Source organism: Sinocyclocheilus anshuiensis, unplaced genomic scaffold (genome assembly GCF_001515605.1).
Source record: "Sinocyclocheilus anshuiensis isolate Anshui unplaced genomic scaffold, SAMN03320099.WGS_v1.1 scaffold100, whole genome shotgun sequence".
In the NCBI taxonomy this organism is placed as follows: domain Eukaryota; kingdom Metazoa; phylum Chordata; class Actinopteri; order Cypriniformes; family Cyprinidae; genus Sinocyclocheilus; species Sinocyclocheilus anshuiensis.
Window position 1 is genome coordinate 29772 of NW_015555725.1, and position 23786 is coordinate 53557.

At 35.7% G+C, this 23786-nt stretch overlaps 2 protein-coding genes across 2 annotated transcripts in view; both read right to left on the minus strand.

The window, feature by feature from the left end:
• Positions 1 to 19140, minus strand: part of LOC107672633 (uncharacterized) — a 23632-nt gene extending 4492 nt beyond the window's left edge. Inside the window, exons 1-5 of the mRNA XM_016465919.1 lie at positions 18931 to 19140; positions 5737 to 6602; positions 3948 to 3999; positions 3318 to 3453; positions 2007 to 2158 (exon numbers count right to left, since the gene is read on the minus strand). Of these exons, the coding sequence (XP_016321405.1) occupies positions 2007 to 2158; positions 3318 to 3453; positions 3948 to 3999; positions 5737 to 6602; positions 18931 to 19011 (1287 nt within the window). The 5' untranslated portion in view covers positions 19012 to 19140. The remainder of the gene's footprint in view (positions 1 to 2006; positions 2159 to 3317; positions 3454 to 3947; positions 4000 to 5736; positions 6603 to 18930) is intronic.
• A 2902-nt stretch (positions 19141 to 22042) lies between these two features.
• The window catches only part of LOC107672609 (probable palmitoyltransferase ZDHHC8), a 64386-nt gene continuing 62642 nt past the window's right edge, over positions 22043 to 23786 (minus strand). The window contains exon 11 of the mRNA XM_016465872.1: positions 22043 to 22597. Coding sequence (XP_016321358.1) covers positions 22447 to 22597 — 151 coding nt within the window. The 3' untranslated portion in view covers positions 22043 to 22446. The remainder of the gene's footprint in view (positions 22598 to 23786) is intronic.

Here is a 23786-nt window from a genome sequence, read left to right on the forward strand (position 1 = left end):
TAGTTTCGCTTTCACAACGAAACACACAGCGCCTTCACGACATGGCGGCAGCAACAATACTACAGCGAGAATAAAAGTTATGCCTTCTTTCTTTGCGTGAACATTTGGGCGGCGTTATGCAAATCTTCCCACATCGTGACGTAGACATGTGGGGGCGTGTTAGAACGAGCCGTTTTAGGTAGGCGTGGTTGACTCTTAACTTTTATAAAGAATATCTCTTTGGATTTGAGACTTTAGTCTTTGCAACTTTACAGATCTTCTTTATGTACCAAGAGCTTGTAACATTCCAAAGAGAAAGGAAAAATTGAAATCGCATCATATAACCCCTTTAAATTGATGAAACATGACAGTAAAGACAAAAAAATCTATTTCAAATAAATGCTGTTAATAGCTGCTGAAAATTCAGCTTTGCCAACACATGAATAAATTACTAAAACATAATTAATAAAATTGAAAACTTAAGTTGTAATAACATTTCACAATATTACTGATTTTACTGTATTTTTTTATCAAATAAATGCAATTGTTATTAATCCCATGCATCTTTTATTAAAATAATTTGAGCTTCATAAATGACCAATAATGACTCAAAGTTGCTTGAAATTAAATTTTATAATGAATAAACTTGCATCAGTGTAAATAAACTAATAAATGTGAGAATTTGGCTTGGACTTCAAGCTTTCAGTGAAGTATATGAACCTGCTGAGATCAGGGAATCTACATCCAGAGAGACTAGCTGTTGCTTTAGGAGTTGCTTTAGTAAGATATCTTGAGCGGTTTCAGGCAGGGCGGCAGAGACTGATATCTAAATGAGGTCTGCGACAGGCAAAGACCTCCAAATGTGTCAGTCAACTGTTAATTGGACGTGCAGCATGTGGGTAAGTATCAGAAGGGCTTTTCTCATCAGTAGGAGTTTGACAGTCGTCACACGTGATCTCCAACAGCTCCCCATGTCTAGACGAGTATTATGCCGGATTTAATCTTGAGCCGTTCTGGCATGGTTTTGTATTTTTAACCAAAACAATACCAAATTGTCTGGTTGTGGGTGAAGGCAAAAACAAAAAGGGATAAAGAATCTACAGCACAAAACAGCTGTAGCCGGACACCAGAGATGCAGGTTTCTGATTCTTCTCAAACCTCCTTGGATGAACACACAGCTTGGCAAATTTTTCATGCCACCTTTCAGAGCCAAAGCAGCATGGACCACACACACACACTTGTGCAGAAACACAGAGCTGGAGCTGAGAAATTGGCTACAGGCGGATAGCATTCATTAGTCAGAGCTATTAGCGGGCCAGCTCGCCCTTCGACTGCCAGAGTCTCTGCGTCCCAGCAGCCTCTAGTGAAGAGCTACTTCTCTGCCTCTCATCCAGAACATCACCACACACCATGAAGTTTGGCCTCCATCAGCGTACTACACTGCACCAGCTATTCAAGCTGAAAACAATTCAGTGTCATGAAGAACGCTTGAAACTACCAAGCAAAAGTAAACAGAGTATCTCTTATAGTACTAAGATCAATAAATCATATTTATATAAATAATATATAAAGATTAGTTAAATGTTCTGCTTGAAAAATGTGCTTGTTATTTATTTTATTTTTTTTAATTCAAATAAAAGCTACTGGGTTTAATATTTTGTGGCTTAATCTGAAAAAATATATACAATTCAAAAGTTAGATTTTGTCTTGTTAAGAAATGTTATTTTTAAGATCCAAATTAGCATACTCGATTTCTGAAGGATCATGTGACACCGAAGATTGGAGTAATGACTTTGGGAATTTTTTTTAATTGTTATAATATTTCACAATATTATTGTTTTTACTGTACTTTAAACAAATAAATTCAGCCAAAAGAAATAAGAAAGCATACAATACTTCAAAAACAGTTAAAAAAAATCTTGCCAACCCCAAACTTTTGAATGGTAGTGTACAAAACAGTACAAAATATATCAAAGTTTCTCATCTATCTCTGGATGTAGCAATGTACAGAAGAATCAGATACTCACAGTATGTGGAGAGAAAGGCAGTTGGGCTGAGTTGGGTGCAGAAGCGATGACAAAAACCTCATCTGTGCCTAATTCTAATTCAGTCAAACCACTGGAGAACTGCTCTAGAGCGGCCTTCTCTGGCACGTCACATACTCCATTCACTGAAGACCCTTCAGAGCACAACACAGCGAACATATGGAATATTTATAAAACAATTTTAAATACTTGTTTAACATGCATATGCAAAGCTGAATAAATTAATAATTTGTCATGGTTTCAAATAAACGGGTCAGTGCCCCGGTGCTTGTTTAAAGGTTAAATGAAAACGTTAAAGTTCTCTAGCTGGTATGATTGGACTAAGCTAAAATGATGGGGGATTTCAGATTTACAGCTTAGTATAAACTAAAGCCAATGTCCCTCTTAAGTACCCCTTACTGCATTATGGTCTTGACTTCTCATTATGATAAAGTGATTTGTGTTTGGGAAATATACAGTATATAGCTAAACCTAAAAAAAACAAAACAAAAACAGTTTCCTTTTCCACCATTTCATTTGAAAAGGTTACTGCTGAACTTTCACAAAATCATATTTTCCCACCATAAGTCACATCAATCATCAACAAACTCGTTTAAAGGCTGGATCCACATATTTAGGACTGGGAGTAATAGGTATTTATCATTACTACTAATGATACTGCAATGAAAAACAAAATCACATTATTATTATTATTATTATTTCACCACATATAAATTTGCATAAAAAATAAAAAGGTCAAAATGCACCTTCTGTTGTTTCAGTAGAGACATATAAAACAATTTTAAAAAACAATTAAAACATTATATTGCCTCATGTCTGTTTTTAAATGGGTTGTTATTTATTTAAACACATTGTTTTCATTCAAACATGTTTCCTTTAAGATCAAAAAACTTTATAAAATATAACATTTTATAATTACTTCCATGTGCTTTGAATACAGGAGGACATTCATTTTTCAGCAAGCTACACCCTAATAGAGCTCTGGTGGTCTTATTATACTGTTCCTGAATTACAGTAATTTAGCCTTTTTTCTGTTCCTTGAAGAGACTAATTAATCTCAATGTATAGGTTCAGAAAGGGGAAAAATTAACTCTGCAGTTTTACCAAAAGGAACCAAGTGACCCCTAAGTTCCCTTCATCTGACAACATCAATGAAGAAAACAATAAATCTGGGGGAGAGAGAAGGGGAGGGAGAGAGAGAGAGAGAAAGCGAGGTAGACTCATGGATTGAGGGAGTGATGTGGAAGGGAAAAGAGAATAAGGCAGAGGGACAGATAAAGAGACACTAAGCACCTGTATGGGACAGACTGCGGTTGAGAGAATGGTTGTTGTTGTCGTTCACTGTATTCGACTGCTGCTCCAAGTGATTAGGAGAAACCATCTGAAGTTCACTCACATCTGCCGCTGAATTTAGCACTCCTTCTGGAACCTACAACAGAGTACCTCACATTATTTCTACATGAACAGACAGGGTCCAAAATAATCACTTGCCAAAGCACCAAATGACAGCACAAACTGGCTTTGGCAGGTGAATTCTCACCACCAAAATATGAGACAAAATCACTATGTGCATTCACATTTTTGTGTGTGAGAGATCAAGTCTGCTTATCTATATACACACATATTTAAATATTTAATATGCAAGGAGTAATTTTTAGAATTTAAATGAAGCATAAAATAATTTATACATAATATTTTATATACAAAATACATGTTAATTATTTTAGTTTCATGCCCAGTATGAATCATTTATGGATGGAACATTTAATCAATTCACTCAACATTGCCAAGTGTGGGGGAAAAAAAGTCATTTTGGACCCTGGATGCAGTACATAATCTTCCTCATCTTTCATAAAGGTGGGGTCCTCTCTGAATTCAATGTCCCATCTGAAAGAAGAACGTATGTCTATGTTGACTGTTTACCTCTGAGCTGATGGAAGAGGAAGCATTGGCACCTTTTGCGCATAGTTTTGGCCTGGGAAAACAACAGAACACAGGTAACATCATCTTGTTTCCTTTTAATTACTGTTATTGGTCATCAAATGTTCCATTAAATAACTGTTTACTTCTCCTAGCTCAATGACATTGAAATATCTGCTATAAAATCTGGTAGGACACATACATTCAAAAAAACCAAACTCATTTCCGATTTGCTTAGCATACACCAGTATAATTTTGTAGGAGTGTGTTGAAGGGTGAACTGGATATTTCATCTGCCTGATTCATGCTGTAAAATTGAATGTAATAGCATGACCTCTAAAGTTAAGGTCATGTCATGAGTAAAGGAAACCATTTGAAACTGTGCCTTTAGTCTCTCAACATATTAAAATATCACAATACACATATATTAATGGAACATATATTAAAGGGGTCATATGATGTTGCTAAAAAGAACATTATTTTGTGTCATCCACTGTGCAAGGTTGATGTATTTCCTCAGCGACCAGCATGGTTCAGCTCTAGGCATGACGAAGCGGATATCGTCCTCTTTTGGAAAGCCAAACAAAGTAGTTTCGCTTTCACAGTTTCTCCTCTATGCCCCGCCTTTCTGAAACGTGTGTCAAGCATGTGACGGAAATGTTACGCCCCTTACCATTTTGTGATGCCCCGTCAGGCCGGAGCGTAACATAAAACCATGTCTGCATTTGTGATCGGAGAAATGACAAACAACAAGCGCTGCAATTTATTTGCATACATTCATTTTATACGTTTTAAATTGTATTTTAAATTGTATTGTTAAAAGCCAAAAACAATTTAAGTAAATAAACAAAACAAATTCTGTTCATAACAGAAAAAAAAAACAAACTGAAATGGCCCCGTTCACACATTATTAAAATCTGTCTTCAGTGTGAATGGATCACCTAAGATGTATGTTAATACCAGGTGTAAACAGAGCCAATAAAAGGCACTGGCAATGATTACTTCCACACAGACAAACGGCGCAGTAACTCTGGGCTTCATAAATCAGTTCTGTGAGTGTCAAAAGTCACACTGTTATTCCCACTGGGACCAACCAAGAATGAATCTTACATGATGGATTCTTTAAAATGTCATGCTTGTGTGTTAACAAACAATTGAAACATCTTTAAGGTCAATGGCCTATATAGTTTTCTCTATTCTACCCTTTCTCTCGGCTTCTTCTATTTCTTCCGCTTTCTTTTCTCTGTATTGTGTGACTGCACCTTGCTTTTGTGCATTTAGTTTAATGCCAGGTGCGGAACCAAGAAGAACATGCTCAGGTATGAATAGCGTTTTAACATCAAAGTGTTTTCGAAAAAGGAGAAGAAAGACTTGATTTAAGCTGCCAACAATGGTGAAAAATACCTCCAGCTGTGTCAACACAAACTCATCTGACTTAGGTTGTCACAGACATGGTACTGTGTATGCCACATCTGACTAATTCTAAAGTGAATGAATGAGAGAATAACTGTGATACTGACAGCTAGTTATGGACATAGAGTGAAGTTATGAAATGCGGAATACGAAGAATTAAATGTCACAATGACATTTATATTATAAATGTCACATAATTATACATAATTTAATTGTTTTTGAAGGAAATCTCTTAAATGCAAACAAGGCTGCTTTTACTTGATCCAAAAAAAAAAAATGCATATATGTATGTCAGAATGACATATGTTCGCATGGCAGATCAACTGATTTCAGATCAACTGCAAGTAAATCTCTCCACCTGTAGAAGAAACATCCTTACCTGAAAATCACACAGAGGATGCCAGCAAGGACCACAGCAAACACAATTGTTCCACTTATAGCACCGAGCAGTGCACCAGTTCTGCTGTCCGAGGTCACTAGCGATCTCTGCTGTTCTCTTGTGGCTGCCTGTGTTTGATTCTGATAATGGAAGAGGAGAGCGAAACCACGGCCCCAGTGAGTAGTGGTAATCAACTCCATAATGACCTCCACCATGTCATCATCAGACCCAAACACCAACTGGCTGCTAGAAGGGCGTCTAGAGCCACAGAATCGGGAGGAGAAGGTGATGAGATCAGATATGTAGAGGACATCATGGGGACAGGCATCAAACAAAGGTGGCTGGGTCTCAGTGCTCAAAGTGTCATCTGTTTCTGTGGCTGTATGTGGGCTTGTAGAGGTAAAGTCACTGGCTGCTCTTGATGCCTGAGATGAAATAGAATTTCTGTTTTCAACTGGAAGAGATGCTTGTGGAGCTGAGGGGGAATCAGAAAGCATTTTGGCAGAATTGGAAACTTTGGTCATCTCCATTTTGGTGGACTGCTCTTGGATCACCAATTGGTTGACATCCTCTCTGTGTGTGGACTGGGGTTCCTTTGGACTCCCGAGGCTTTTTGATACAAGCGAGCCACCATCTTTCGGTTCCTCATCCACAATGGCAACAGATGTGGTGGTATATCTTGCAGGACTGTTGTGACTCTCAAAGACATCAAAATCAAACATCTCCATGATTAGCTGATGACCAACAGGTACAAAGAACTGCCAAACACAGTGAGTTCCAGATGAATAGTTATACGGGAAGCCAGGTGACAGAATGAGGCCCTGCACATCCACAACATCCACCTTGGCGCCACAATCAAAGTAAACCTAAAGACAGATAACATTTTTTTTTTTAAAAACATGCATTTCCACCTGGAACCAAACTTAATTATGATTACAAACAAGAGCATGAGACCTAGTTAATGGTTTTGCTTACATGTTAAAGGTGATATATTTTTTTTTTTCTATGACAGAATATTTTACAGCTATCCAAAAGTAAAAGATCCAATCAAATCTAAATTATGCATACATCACATTTAGGACAAGTTCTTGATTTTTACAAAATGTCCTGTTTCAACAGGAAATAAGATCTTGTGCTTATCAAGAACACTGGGGCGCCTCAGCTGTCATTCAAGTGGGCCTTAAGATTACTTAAAAATGATATAAATAAGACAAAACAAGCTTTTAAATGATCTGAATAACTAAAACGAGCTAAAAATCTAAAATTTTACATGTACCCCCTCAACAACGGTTTGTTAGAACATTTAAAGAACCAGGGTTCACAGAGTCTTGGAAAACCTGGATATAACCTAAACCTGGAAAAGCGTGATTACTAGACCTAGAAAAGTTAATAAACTTAAATTAATAAACTGTTAAAACACTATAGGCATTTTTATTATGATAGTTATGCCAATGTGTAAAACATTTTATTGGGTAAAATTAAGTTCGATTTTTTTTTTTTTAATCCTTAATCTCAGTAAATGACAAACAACTGGAAGAGTCACGTAAATCAATTTTTTAAAAGTGTGGGAGCCCAGAAGAACATTCAGCTCCTAAAACGTATGGAATCATGAAATGTAATATAATTATTGTAATTTTTTTTTTATTTACAGAAAGTAGAAACACTCAGAGATTAAAATAATTTTGAAAACAAAATGGGCTAGGGGTCCTTTAAATATTATTGTAGAAAATGGGGGGCCTTGGCTTAAAGCTGTACGATGCAATTAAATAATATAACACTTAGAAAATTATAATCATATTGTACAAATTAGAATTTCTGTGCACATTAAATAGTAAAATCACCTTCCGTGACACTATCTGCAACACTTTCATGTGGAGGTCAAAGAGTTGCATGACGCTTGTAAACATAGCATGGTAGCAAAAGAAAGACAAAGATTACAAACAATGGACATTTCTGCACTACTTGAATGTAGATTAAGATTAGGGCTGCACGATAAATCGCATGCGATATTTAACGCCCTAATTAAGATAAACATGTTGAAAGAAAATTATAATACATCTAATAGCAGTGGAGAATCAGCAGTATGTTCAAGATAATTCTTCCCAGAACCTGTGCTCCAGGGGTTATGGTCCTAAAACATCTTAACAGGCTGCGGTAGTTCTAGCATAAAAAAATTCAAGAGGATGGAACGAGTTCAACAAACCAACGGGAAAGTCTTTGGCTCTGCTCTGGTTCATTCGATGTAACATTAAACATAGGTAAACAATTTTGGCAGTCATAGCTGGTCTGACGGTAAGTCGTTAGATGCTAGAAAACTACATAAAGCATTGCCCTAATTTGATCGTTTCAGAGCAATAACAACAGACAGCTGTGAAAGAAACCCACCGAGCAACAAAACTAAATGTTCTGTTCAGAAAATTAGCTTCGGTCTGCCTCTCCCAAACTGAACTATTCAACCCTTCCTCCTTCATCGGGTATCAAAGCTGGATATGCTGGCTGCTTTGCTAACCCCAGGGAGGTATTCCTTCAGACATGCGGTTCGTAATATCTCACAGGTGTGCAGGATGAGGGGACCTCGGTATAATTGGAGGCAGATGGAAATCGGGGCTAGACCACTCCAAACCAGACCTTGGCAGGGGCCTGTTTGTTTATTGGGCTTCCTGTTGGCACTGGTTCTGTACTGTGGGAGGGAATAAAAGAACTGCAAGACCTCAACAGCGCCAGACAGGTAACAAGCCTAGCCTCAAGCTACGGCATTATGCAGGACAAAAAGTGAAATTAAAGTCAAGATGAAATACAAAACGAGTCAGTTTACTTTCTAAAGATACATTCCTAGTCTTATTGTCATGATTTATTAGTAAACAAGAAATGTTTATCTCCATAATCTTTCATCAAAATGTTAAAACATGCATTGCCTTTGAAACGACTTTCCCATTCAACTGACATAACCAGGGATGGAAAATATATAATGTTAGCCAATAGCCAAATATGACCCAATTAGGCATGTTTTTTTTTTCTTAATCTTGCCTTAATGCAGCATTTTAATGTTGGTTAATATAATAAAGACTCTAATAATTGTAACTAGGGATGTCAATTTTCAATCATTTCCATGATCGATCGTCGTTTAAATTAACGATCAATTAATCGTTAACCTTAATGCTGCAAAATGCGTCCATTGCAGCGGCACGCGGTCTGCAAATTAGGGCAATGCTTTATGCAGTTTTCTAGCATCTAACGACTTACCATCAGACCAGCTATGACTGCCAAAATTGTTTACCTATGTTTAATGTTACATCGAATGAACCGGAGCAGAGCCATGATAGGATGTGCAAAAGCCACTCAAAAAAAATAAAAAAAATAATGCTTTCTCACCCGAATTAAAGGGGTTTTAGTCTGAATAAAATGCTAGTAGCAGGATTGTAAAATTAATAGATGTGATTATGATCACTTGATAAAACATTTGAGATAATTTTACTTTGTTGACTGTTTCCTATCCCGTCACGGAGACCGCTGAACGCCGCGCCTCTTTAAATGGTTTCGTGGTGCTCGTTGTTGTATTTTAAAACACAATTGCAACTGACTTTTTTCAACGGACTTAGTTACTACATTTCTATTGCTTTTCATGTTGAAGAACTTTGTGTTGTTTCTATTTTAATGTACTTTTAAAGTTTAAATCACATTAAAAGCTTCATTTGTACATTATGAATGAATGAATGATGATGCATTTATATACCGTCACCGTCACTCACAGCCGCTCGCACGTGTTTTGCACATGAGCCGCACACAGCCCAAAATTAAATAGCTTAATCGACCATCGATAGCTTTAATCGATTGCATCTCTTGTCGACAATTAATCGATCATCAATTAATCGTTGACATTCCTAATTGTAACGACAACAAATAAAGATAGATTTAAAGATAATTGGAAATAATTACTTATTGAGGGTGATTTTGACCTTCAGCATCCAGAAATTTGAGGCTCAAATAAACATCAAATCGTATTAATTTCATCCTCACATCAATTGATTGCAAACTTTCATATCTGACTTGATTCTGAAATGTAACATCCACTTTTCACAATCTAATCTGTTCCTGATGGATTCATTTTTCCACATTTAATATTTAGAAAACTTTGTTGCATTACATGCCAATAGTGACACTCTGGAAAAAAAAAACTAAGTTTGCATGGCTGTGACTCAAGAAGTATTACATAGAAGTATTACTGATATCATAATTTCCTTTTAGATTTTGGTTGTTAAACTTTTCTTTTGGTATCTTCATTTTAAGGCCCTATGTGTTTCATTTCCAGAGATTTGGGATTTCAGTGTGGCCCCATGAGTAAATTGTTCAATTGTTCAGATTTTCAGTGGTCAAAAACCAAACATTGGTCACTTTGCATACAGTTGTTTTTTTTTTACGAGGAATGACAGAAAAACAAATAATGTTGAAACTAGAAATGCATCTTCTTTCCTTCTATCAAAACAATTGCATAGAGCATACCTGAGTAGACTTGTGCCGGTATTCGGTAATGCGATATATCACGGTAATGAATATGCACGATATTGTTATCGTGGGCACTTCTAAATACCGTGAATAATTATATATTACAAATTATTCCGAATTTTGAATGCATTTTAAGAATACTTTTCCCATCAACTAGTCAAAATGCACAACACCGCTATATGCTGCGTGAAAGACGCCTGTGCACTCTGATGTAAATAAGCGCGGACGAGAAACACATGGCGGAACATGTGAGAGACGCTCTGGATGAACTCGCACTTTCACTCTCTGACAGCAGATGGCGCTAAACTGCAGAAATAATAATAATAATAATAATAACTAATGAGGTCTTATTGTAAAGTGATACCTATTGGTCTTTATAGTTCTTTTGCACTTTAATCTGTGTAAAACTTTTAACTTTATACATTTTTCTGTATTGCTTTATTGCATTTAAATGATCAGTTATTTTTGTTATAATAAAAAAGTTATTAAACCTGTTATACTGTATTATGACAGCACTTTTTTAAAAACTAAATTGCAATATCGTGATAATACCGCACACCGTGATAAAAGCATTAGCAATTAATCGCAACATGAATATTTGATACCGGCATATCCCTATACCTGAGTGCCATAAATATTATTTTTCCAAAGTTTATGTCCCTGTAACTGGAAGTATTTAAGTTTTCTCAATATGATTTTATAATTATGGTTCTTAATAAACTTTTTATTTGGTGTGTTCATTTTAAGGCCCTATATGTTTCTCTCCCAGAGATACGGGAATCTCAATGCAGCTCCATGTCCAAATTGTTGAATTCTACCCATTTTCATTGGTTGAAAACCAAATGTGGGTCACTTTGCATAGAGGTAATGCTTATTGTATTTAAAGAATAATGTTCATCTAAGACATATATACAGTATGTTATCATATTATTATAATATTTTGCCCTTCATCATTATTTCCTTGTCTTTCTTTGGAAAAATATAAACAAAATCAAAGATGCCACATATTCAGTCAGCTATGTATTTGTGCCCCGACCCAGTAAAAAAAAACATGTCTTGTTGGAGGACAAAGTGAAATCAGTGCAAAAGTCATCTTGAAATGGACAAGGCCACAGTAAATAATCTCAGCTTGACAAGGTAAAAGTAACTTTCAGCTTCATAGTGCCTTGTTTCTTCTGCACACACTTCTACGCTTGATTCTCGTCCGGTGTTTCTCTCCATTCAGGCCATTTATCAAACTCAGCTAACAGATCTGTTGGTCAAAGCATCATGCTGTCCAGAGTTTACCTCAGGTTCATGTGCTACTACATTAATAATTGCATGCCTGACATTTGAGCCGGTCAAATGCCACTCACTGCTGGGATGTGAAGCAGGCCGATTTCAGGTTAGCACAAAAGTTGAGCAATGCACATGAATATGAGAGACAGAGAACAAACTAAACTGGAACAAGAGGTGAAAAAAGGTTCAAGACAAGCATGTAGGGTTATTCCAAGCAGAAACAGGGGAAATGCAATTGATTAAGGTCCATGTTTCACTAAAGTGTGCTGAAGAGGTTTGTGATTCAACCAAACCACCCATCTGCCCTCAGAAAACCATTTGGTTCAACAAGTCCAACATGATTTTGTCTAATTCCAAAAGACAGCAAAAAAAGAAAACTTTAGCAGTGATTTGCAAGATTTTTGTAAGTACCTCCCTCTCTATCTGAAAAAAAAAAATGGAACTGGGTCATTACCGTGGCTCCACCATAATACTGGACTATCTGCTGGTTAGGGCAGTGTACCATGCATGGTAGACTTCACATGAATGGCGTCCAAAGTACCACAGTGTGGAATAGGAAATGGGACATTCTTATAATGCCAAACATCCCAGCTCTGTTACATCATTGTCCGGCACTGGCATGGCGTAATTAGTAAAGTTGTCTTTTCTCCCACAGGGGACATTGGAAAGCTTCGCTGTTTGGTTAGATAGCATTTTAATGAAACTAGGGTAATAAGTAGGAGGTATTTACATAAAGTCCTGCTGGTTATCGCGCCCCAGTTGTGCTACATCAAAAGAGAGCTGAAGACCCCCTTCCTTCTCTGCCAATCACTCACACAATACACACTTTCATACATAAATGACAGACCATTCAAAGTCATTTACTAGTCAGTGAGCATCATAAAAAAATCCATGCCTTTTGAAAGTCAACATAAAATATCACAACTGACCAAGTTACTTTTTTCATACACCGGTTTACTTTTTGGTCTTATTTATATCTTTTAGAGAAAGAAAAAAAATGGTATTATGTCAAATTTGTATTATGTCAATTTAACCCGCAAACCAAACTTGAGTTTATGAAATACTGGAATCTAGGAAAAGTGAAAATTTCTCATTTAGGGTCATGAACAAGCCTGTAAAGTTTTGAAATGTGCATGTATGCATTCAAAATGTTTATTTTACGATTATGAAAATCGTGGGTCACTTTGAGCCACAAAAAAAAATAATTGCTGGGAATCTTGGCATTGCTAGATTGCCATGCTCAACTGCTTGAGCTTCACAAATGGAAACAAGCAAAAACTAAAATAAAATTATTGGTTACAATACCATTTATAATATTTATATTTTTGGGAAAAAAATAGTTGCGAAATTTTAAAAACATATGTTCTGATATTTATTTTTGTTGTAATGCGTGAGAAGTATTAATGTTTACTGTTTTTACAGTTTTTTTTTCATAGTGTGATTTTTTGTGAATTGTACTGAATCCAGTTACCATCCACATAAAAATTGTACCCACAATTCGAACATAACACAAGGGTTAAAGGGATAGTTCACCCAAAAATTAAAATTCTGTCATTAATTACTCACCCCTCATGTCGTTCCAAACCCGTAAGACCTTCGTTCAAATTAAGATATTTTTGATGGAATCTGAGCGCTGTCTGAAGATGAAGAAAAAATAAAAAGCTAAACTCATACTCAAGCATAAGTGTAATGTCATCCTCTTACTTGGCACTTACCTTACTCTACTATTGTTTTACCTGTCAATTGCAATTTTAAACAGCACAGCATGATTTGGTTAAGAAAAATATAAAACACAAAAGGTAACAATGGAAAACAAATATGGCAAGGGACCAGTCCACAAGAAATTAGGGCACCATAAACCCTGTGGGCAGATTAGAGAAACACTATTAAGAGACAGGTATAAAGTGATACTACGTGATATGACCAGTTCTTCACATGTAGCCAGCGCACTCATCCGATAAATGACAATACATGATAGCCATGGGGCTTTCCCATAGATTATACATGCATGCAGACACAGGTGTCAATCTAATGTTACCGATCACAATTTGCCACAGTAAATGCAAAACAGTGCAAAGCAACATAAGTATAATGTATGCATGCAAACATTTTTTTTTGTTTATTACGTAATATGTTTAGTTTTAATCCATTTGAATTATAGAATCTATTCCTTCTGCTAATATAACACCAACTCTTGAACTGAAAAACAAGCCTCCTGCACTTTTAACACCAACAAACTGTAGCTGACTCACTGAATGAGTGAGTAAAACAGTGCCAGATAAACTCACAGCTGTCGTAGGGAACAGCAGATTTCGTAGTAAAAGCTGCAATGTGAAAAACACCATGCTGAAACTCCCTCTTGTATTTGCTAGGTTACACACATCTGTCCCTTCTTTCCCCCTTACAGTAAACATATCACTTCACAACCTCCGTTCTTATTGTCATTTTTACAATAAATCGTTATCTGCTTGTCTCACCAACATTATCTCTACTTAAAGGCTTTGAACAGAAAAATGGGACTCATTATGAAACGTGAGAAGTCAAATAAGCTGTTAAACTGAAAGTTCAAATATAGTTCTTTTCCTGGTCTCTTTTGTACTGTACAGTGTTTTCACAACAGGGGTATCCGAGATAATATGAGCTGACAATATGAAATTGTGCGAGCAGAGAGCTTAAGCCCCTTTTGCCACACACGCACACACACTCAAATGCACAAACACCCCTGTGAGTCCCCCATAAACATGCTATGGGCCCCTGTAAGGGGGCTGGAAGAGGATCACGGCTATTTATTGGTTGTGAAAAGTGAGACTGTTCCAAGCACTATCGAGCCCAGAGCACAGAGAGCCTGTGGTGATGTGTTACAACCAGTTACATCAGTCATAGCTTGCCACTGGACACTGAGGCCAGCAGGAGCGGAATATGACAATATTTCACAATAATATTTTGATGAAAAGAGCAGTAGCTGCTGCACTTCACACAGAAACAGATTTTCTTCAAACACAGAGAAATTTATAAATTAAAAATCTAAGTGAAACCAATGAATGAACACTAATAATAAATAAAAATGAATCCTCGAAACCTGCAAGGATTTGAAAAGCTGGACAGTACAAGTGAACAGTAGTTGGAACCTATGGCTCAACTATACAACTGTGATATATATGTACACCAAGTACAATATTTATATTTATACTTTGTTAAAAATGTAATGCACTTTAGTGCTGGAAGTGTATCTTCCAGAGAAAACTAAATACTCCATTGCTTTCAGTTGGCCATATGATGTTGCCATGACACAATGAGAGCATTTCGTGTTTTGTGCAAATAATGGCAAAAACAAAACAAAAAAAAACATGCTGCCATTCATTTTGAAAACAGCTAAACAATTAAGGAATTATTTTATGTCTAATGTTTTAAAGATTGACATAAAGTAGCTCCACACTATACTCTTCAAATGACGCGTCTCGCTGAAGTCAGGGTTGATCGAGCTGCCCCGAGTTCACAGGTCGGATATCCGACTTCAAGCAGCGTTCTAGACGTAATTTTCAAGTAGGGGGTGGGAAAAATCAGAATTTCGAGTTAGCAACACTCCCGAACTTTAGCATGACGCAATCGGTCACAAGACACACAAGAGCCAATGGCATTTCACAACCAAAGCTGATGTAACGCTTCTTCTGGCGGCAATTTTTGAATTTGTGAACAGACTGCACACAGCAGGATCTGATTCTGAGCTTTATGGCGGATGGAGACGGTGATCGCGTCTGTTCAACTCACAAATCAATCATTTTGCCTCCGAATACTTGGAATATTAATACTTTTTGAATAAATTGTGACTGTAGTTGTATCTGCCTTTTATATCCTGTGTTTTATATTGATAAATGGTTAGGTTTAGGGGTAGGGTTTGGGTAACATGCTCAAAAATGTGTAAATAAATGTAAATAAAATTGTGACTGTTTAAATTGAAAATCACATCCCAACATATATGTAATAGTGGCAAAGTTATTACCCAATATATAATTTAATCACGACGATAAAATTCTCATGCCCTTTGCGTCTGCATATTGATGCAGAAGGTTTCTTATGAGCAACCCTGAAAATGTTCATAATACTTGTTCACAACTAGACCATAGCTGCCACTGGAGTAATTCTACTGTATTTCTTGTGGGTACCCTCCACAAAATCGTTTAAAACGCTCCAAATTCACACAAAATGTGGTCTGCTGGCCAGGAAATGCACATTAGTGGTTTGCTCCCATTAAAGCTGTTACGAGAGGCTTTCTTCATTCTCAGGGGGCTGGATGAAAATGTCAGAATTGTGTGGGTGTGATATAGCATTATTGGTGGGGTGAGGTTGAATAATTGAGAGAAATCACTCTCAGATGTGAACACAAATGCATGCACACATGCAGGTATTTTCTGACCCACGCAGTTCTAACCACACTAACTCAAGAATGAGGGCAATTCATTGTCCAAAATTTTGATGACTACTAGAAAAAGACCTGCACGAAAACTCTGTCATTGCTTAGGTCAAATCCATGACAAGTATCTTAACCTATCTTAGATGATGTAATTTATAATTAAGTTTTTTTTAAATTAGGGATGCACCAATACCACTTTTTCCAGTACTCGCCCGATACCGATACTTTTATTTTTGGTACTTGCCGATACCGAGTACCGATACCAATATTTTTATTGCATTTGTACATGTTTTAAATATTGGGTACAGAAACCAAAAGAGTATGTATAATGTTAGTTGGTTAACTTTATTTATCAGATACAGTCAAACCAAAATTTATTCAGACACCAACATTTCTCACATTATCACAGTTTATTCGCTATAGTTTAGAAAATGGTAATAAAATATGATAAGAACTGAGAGTTAAACTGTGTCAGAACAAATTCAGCTTGATAATGTCAGATAACTTTGATAGAAAGGTATGTAATAGATTACAATCAACCAAAAATCAGACAGCTGTTAGTATGACAGTATTTACACAACTATCAATACTTTGTCGGGCAACCCTTAGCCTTAATGAGCCGCGCGCTCAATCCACTCAGCGTGCTTTGTTTATCAGCTCTCACACATCAGCTATACGGGCGTTAATACTGAATGTTTAACGTTATATTCATTGCATACATATACTTCGTAGTAGACATCCTTAACTCCATTCTGCTGCCTGTTGTTCTGTTGTCGGTGTTTCTTTGTCTGAATATGGCGCTTATCACATGCTGTGTGGTATCGGCGTTTGATATCGGGGCATTTTAACGAGTACGAGTACAGGAGCTCAGTATCGGGCCCGATACCGATACCAGTATCGGTATCGGTGCATCCCTATTTTAAATATAATCTTCATCTGCATGTGAGGGCCATGCAGCAAATTCCAAACTTGATTTGCACAGTTCTGAAAATCAACTTAATTCAAGAGGACAAAGGGAGCATTTAGAGGAGCCAGATAACTGCAGAGCCATTGAGTTGCACACACTCAGTAACTGAAGCTATGCACATCAACAATGCAATAAAGCCTTTGTTTGCGGCTCAGGATTCTCAGAATTCACAGAGGAAGAGAGTTATGACGGAGTATGACAGGTCATCACCTAAGAAATAGCCCTTGACCTTATGTGGCACAGTCAAAATGATACAGACACAAACGAAATAGCTGCAAAAATATTAGTAGTAGTAGTAATTTAAATGAAGGAAAATTACTCTGTGCACCTTTAAAATTTAAGATCAAAATCTCTGTTAATCTCAGTATGGAATATCACTTTACTCTAGAACAATCAATAAATCACATTCATGCCTGGGAAGGGAATAAGTATTGGTGAAAGACAGCATGTGGAATTGACCACAGAGCAATGTGTTTAATTGCATGAGTGCAGCATGTTTTCCACAGGAATCTGGTAATCACCTCAAAAAAACACACTAAGCTTTTCCTTAACAACATATTTCCCAAACTCTCCATTTCCTAGCATGTGAGAAGCTACATAAAAAGTGTACACCCTCTGTAATGAGAGCTGATAGAGTATGCAAAGGAGCTGAGATGGAGGGAATATGAATAAAACAATATCAAAGGTCCTATCATTCAGTTATGATCTATGGCTGTTCATAGATGCAGGTCTGAGAAAGTGCTGTGACACTGAATGTGAAATGTATGTGGAGATTTCTTTCCGTTTCAGAAGCATGGGTTCCCAAAATGACAAAGTTTGCTCAGTAAAGTGTCAGACATTTTAGAAAAATGTTTTCATTTTCTATTTCTATAAACATTTTGAGCTAATGACTTAACATGGTGTAAGCAGCCAGCAAAAAGTACTAAAATACTTTCCTTGCACCTTGAAGACACAAGCACCTAATCATTATCTGCAAAAAAATAAATAAATGAAAATAAATAAATCAAAGCAAAAATGAATATACAAGTTTATATTATATATTCATATATACAACATTTTAACAAATATCATGATCTTCTGAGCTACAAATATCAAGAGGTTTTCTAGGATTACCCCATTTGACTTGAACAAAAATATTTTCATAAAGACTTAAATATGAGATAGACAGACAGACAGATACACAAGACAGACAGACAGACAAATGACCTTGACACAAAGTCATGAGGGTCTAAAGGGGTCTATCATCTAATTTGTTTCTTGTCACATGACAACAAAATGGCTTCCTGCATGTTGATCACATAACACTGACTCAAATATTAATAATATTTTGAAGTAAAATTGATTAGTAGCTACCAAGAGTGATCTAATCTACTAAAATTTCCAACAATAATTTAGCTCTACAGTTACTCCATCTAGACATTTTTGACATTTAAACTATAGAAAAAAAAACATTTAAATGATTTTAAGAATTGAAAACATTGCAATAGAAGATGTTTATGTTTAATTAAATAATTTTAATGGATTTTAAATAATTAAAAAAAAGGCTCATGACTGATCTACAAATGATCTACAAAAAAAAAGTCTTGTTTGTTAATTCAATTAAATTATTTTTTTAAATTGTATTTTTTCTATACTTTTTAATTTGTATGTTAATTTTGAATTCTGATTTATATAGTTATCTCGATTTTAAAACAAAAATAGTTATTTATACAGAAAAGCATTGCTCGCGGAACCATCTGATGCGGAACCGCTGGCCCGTGCTGAACAGCCCTCTCTGCCAGAACCGACCCGGACCACACAACAAGCTGCTCCACATTTCATCACAACACCTTCCACAAACTTTCGAATACAATTTCCTTCGAACCAAGAGTCTTCATATTTTAAAGTTGTTTTAACTACTACATAGCCTACTCCATATAGTTTACTATATACTGCATACTATAATCCCTGCTGTAAACATTTTTGACAAGCCGAAACAAACCGCAAACAAACAAAAGAAAGCAAAAGTGGGGTACTGCCACACACTTGTACTCACTTTTTGGGTAAAGCATCCAGCCACCCACAGAAGGCAGACTGTCATGTACACCCCCACCCTGGTCAGTCCGCGAAGCCCCATTTTAGTCCCTTCAGCTCGGCCAGAGACGCACGCCGGACTCCTGTGCTGTGCCTCGCTCCATTCACCTGAGGGAGCGCGGGGGCGCGCACGCAGCAACAGCGGAGGTCTGGCGGTGCGCGTTCACGACTACTGCACAGATCAAATAGACATTAGTGGGGAGCGTGAGAGAAAGGGAACACTTAATACCATTGCACAATGCTTTGGGGAGTGGAATTACCTTTAATCTACGTCCTAAAATGGAAGAGAATTTGTTTTCATTTAGGCTAGGCTACTTTATTTCTGTGCGCCAACTCGGACAGAATGATGTTTTCCCCTGATCCCTCTCTGATATGAAACTGTCTGTGGAGCCAATTGGCCTTTTTTTTAATAATAATAATAATAATAATAATAATAATAACATAAAAATAATAACAATAATTGTTCATTGTGCAAATCTTAATTTTTGTTCTGCACACTTGAGATTGGTTTGAGATGGTTTAATCTATCTAGCCATTTGTCTCTTATTTCAAAACAGAAGATAAATAACAAAGATAAGACCGAAATGCATGTTCATGTCATATTTATTCAGTTTTCCCCCTTGATGAACAAAAAATAATAGATGTACCTTGATATGAAACTACAGGTGCATCTCAATAAATTAGAATGTCATGGAAAAGTTCATTTATTTCAGTAATTCAACTCAACTGATCACCTCCATGCCACGCCGAATTTAGGCAGTAATTAAAGCAAAAGGAGCCCCTACCAAGTATTGAGTACATGTAGAGTAAATGAACATACTTCCCAGAAGGCCAACAATTCACAAAATTTTTTTTTATTGGTCTTATGAAGTATTCTAATTTGTTGAGATAGTGAATTGGTGGGTTTTTGTTAAATGTGAGCCAAAATCACCACAATTAAAAGAACCAAAGACTTAAACTACTTCAGTCTGTGTGCATTGAATATATTTAATACACGAGTTTCACAATTTGAGTTGAATTACTGAAATGAACTTTTCCATTACATTCTAATTTGAGATGCACCTGTATAATGTCTTCATTCCATCTGAACGAAATACTTTGCCACAGAAAAAAAGTCCCGTAGTTCTTCTTCTTTTGTTTTAACTGTACACGTGTTTCATTTAAACACAAGGTGACGCGTGCCAGACAGCGGCAGCGAAGGACAGAGAACAGTGAACCATTCACAGAAATAAAGTCTAGCAAACATTAAATGGCCACATGAATTATTTACAATTTCAAGAAGCTGTTTTACTGGAAAAAGTATGATAATGACCCTTTTTACATGCACCAAAATCATGTTTGTACTCTGTCAGTGCTTGAGTGTCTGTGGTCTGTTAGATCCTATAAGGCAGATCTGTGAGGAAATCAATATGAATTCCTTGTAAAGTCATCTGATGAGCAGCAGAGAACTCCACGTGCGGTGCATTTCCAGTCAGCAAGACATCTGTAAGATCACCCTGTCAAAGATGCTGACAGCATAAATCAACACTTCACTACAAAATTATCCTTATAAAATTATTAGGTCTTTAATCATGAAACAGGCCACAGTGTGAAGTTCTTCTGTTAACAGGATTTGCCACTTTCACCTGTGCGGTCTATTTAATTTCTTGAGAAAAACATTATTACATCTAAAACAGATTTCTATTCAGCTTTTCAGTTAATTAGGCTACATATTTGCCTGTCACTTTATTTATTTATTTTTTATCAGCATGTCTTGCACTATACCAGTGACAATTTCCATGATGTGTATCTCTTTCATACTCTCTCCAAAACAAACAAACAAAAAAGTTTTTACATTTTTCTCAATTCAAATGTAATAGTTACCAAGCAATATTTATTTGCCCTTGTTGTAAAATCAGAAAAGACTATGTGCAACTACTTTTGAATGTGAGAAGGGAAGGTGAGGCTTTAAACTTCCTTAAACAAATTGAATAATATGAAAAGTACATATGAAGAAATGTACTTTTATATACACTACTGTTCAGAAGTCTGTGGCTGGTAAGATTTTTAAATGGTTTTGAAAGAAGTCTCTTATTCTCACGAAGCCTTCGCTTATTTGATTAAAAATACAGTAAAAAAAAACTTGAACAGCAATTTATAAAAACCATGTCATATGTCTTTCAAATGGATCCAGCACTCAAAAAACAAGCATCTTCACTTCAACTTTCTTGAACAAAGTTTCCTAAAATGTTCTACAATAACATCTTAATCTTTCAACATTCATTCACTGAGAAAAAAAAAATCTTAACAGAAAACTACTTTCAACTAATCAAAATGGCAATTCACACGAATTAATTTGTACAAATCAATTATAAAAAATGCAAAAAAGAAACGGAAAATGAAAAATTCCACTCAAAAAATCCAAACACCGACCCATTTAAATATCTGTATAAAACGTGAAATATACCAAAACTTATATTTAAAAAAAGACGTTATTAAAACAACATAAATGAAAATATTTTGGATGTTTGGGATGCAGCCATGAATTACCATAATGTTTTTTTAATCTATTACAAATAAACAGAAATGGTAAAGCAATAAAACAACTTGGAGTTTGCAAAGATCATGACTGTAAAACATGGTAAAATATGGCTTTAACATGTGGCCAGTACTGCTAATACACAGTGGTCTGTTTCTGTTTACATATTTATATTTCTTCCACTATAAAATACTTTTTATAAAGAAAAACAAAGTTTGAAAGAAAGTTTTAACAGACTGGTGATAACGGCCAGAATCCAACATTTTTGCTCCCTTTTTTTTTTTTTTACATTTTATATATATACACATGTATGTATATTTCTATGGCAGTTTATAGTTTTACATTACAAAAAGTGTAAATGACCACCATATTTGAAAAATAAAACTTCTGCGTTGGTTTTTAAAATACACAAGTGCTATTATGGTTTGTTTTGGAACCTCATAGCTTAACAGAGAAATGCATTTGAGATGAAACCCTGATTATTAGATCAGCATAATGACAAAAACATAGTAGTAATGGAGTTACTGGCATGTACATATACACTCACATTCAAGTGTGTGGAAGATCAGCATACTGAGCACATTTGCATTCAATATGCGACCTTTGAGCTTTTATATACAAATGAACTGACACTGTACATTTTCAGCCCTTACTGTATATATATTTGAAATTTTCATTTGATGCCATTAAACCAGAATTTTCTGTGGTGTGGGATTTATATCCTGATGGCTGACACTTTAAAAACATACAATGCTTCTTTGACGAAGCACTCCTGTTATATTTTACACTGGGTCAACAGAACTGCACCAGATAATGCGTGTCTTGTGATCAATCGGTTTGACTATTATTTAAAAAAAAACTGTGAAAAGAAAGAGAAACTTAATCGTCTTGAGCACAAGTGGAGGTGGTGTTGCCATGGCAGTGCTTTTCCTCACAGGCAGTGGCTCTTCAAGCTGTCCGTCAAACGGAAATCTCATATGTAGTTCCACCCACTCCTGTGACCTTTTTGACATTGGTGTGTCTGCTGGGAGTTCCAGAAGGAGTCCCAAGATGGCAGTCACGTGCTTGGCCCTTTAGTTGCCCGTTGACTTTACCTTGACCGAGGTCCTCTCTATGTGGAGAAAATATAAAAAAAACAGGAAGACATATTTGAGGTGGTTCTTTTCCAACTGTATTGTGTACTGTTCTCCTTTTCTGCCCTTCTTTTGAATGTAGAGATCCAAACATGTACTAAATGGAGTGAAATGTTACAAATGAAGATGAGTTCATGAAGAAGAGGACAGTATTAAAGAATGGTGGAAGGGATTATATAATTGAGATTATAATACAGGACTCAAAAAATAAGGAGTCAGTTTAGGGCCAGTTGACAAAACAGCCATTTGCCCACAAATTAAGCCTTGCAAACATGTTTTAAATAATTGATGATATTTCTTTTCTTTTTAAAATATTTTTATTTGCTTTTTGTTATGTTATGCTTTCTTATTTATTTATTGCTTTTTGTTATCGTTATGCTTCCTTTACCTAAAAAACTAAGTTGTCAAGAAAAAAATAAAATCAAAATATTTTATTAAAAATAAAAAAATCTAAAGATTGTTGTATATATATATATATATGTGTGTGTGTGTGTGTGTGTGTGTGTGTGCTATAAATATAAATTGATCATTCTTTTTTGATGGATATCTATAACAATATATAAAAAAAAAAATCATTTCTGTTGAGCCCTGTAATAAAATCATAATTTTAAAGAGGAAACAATCATGCAGTCTGATGTTGTAAAATGATCAAGTCAAAGAAAAATACAGCATGTAAAATGATAGTGATTAAAAAGCATTTTTAAGCATAAAAAAACAACACAAACAGAACAAAAAGACATAAATGGATATCAAATCATGATTATTGTATATTTCATTGATTTCTGATGCCATTTATGAAATTACCATGATGCAATAAAATGTACAGTATGCCAGAAGTAGATGCCATGCAAAATGTGTCATAAATAAGCTCATGAATATGGATGAACAGGCATGCAGAAATTGAAACTGAAAAATGAAAATGGGGGGAAAAGCAAATAATGCCATTTATTTGGCTAACATATATATAACCACAACATTTTTGTTTTCATCTCTGCAGAAAGGCAAAAAAAACAAAAAAAAAAACGTATGCATTCTAAATAACAATAATGACAAAAATTTAAGTACAAAAAAGCAGTACTCAAAAAAGAAACAAATATACATAACACAACTGAAATCTCTTTTCTGAAGTCTCTTGACCCCGCCGGATCAGAGCGTACATATCAAGAC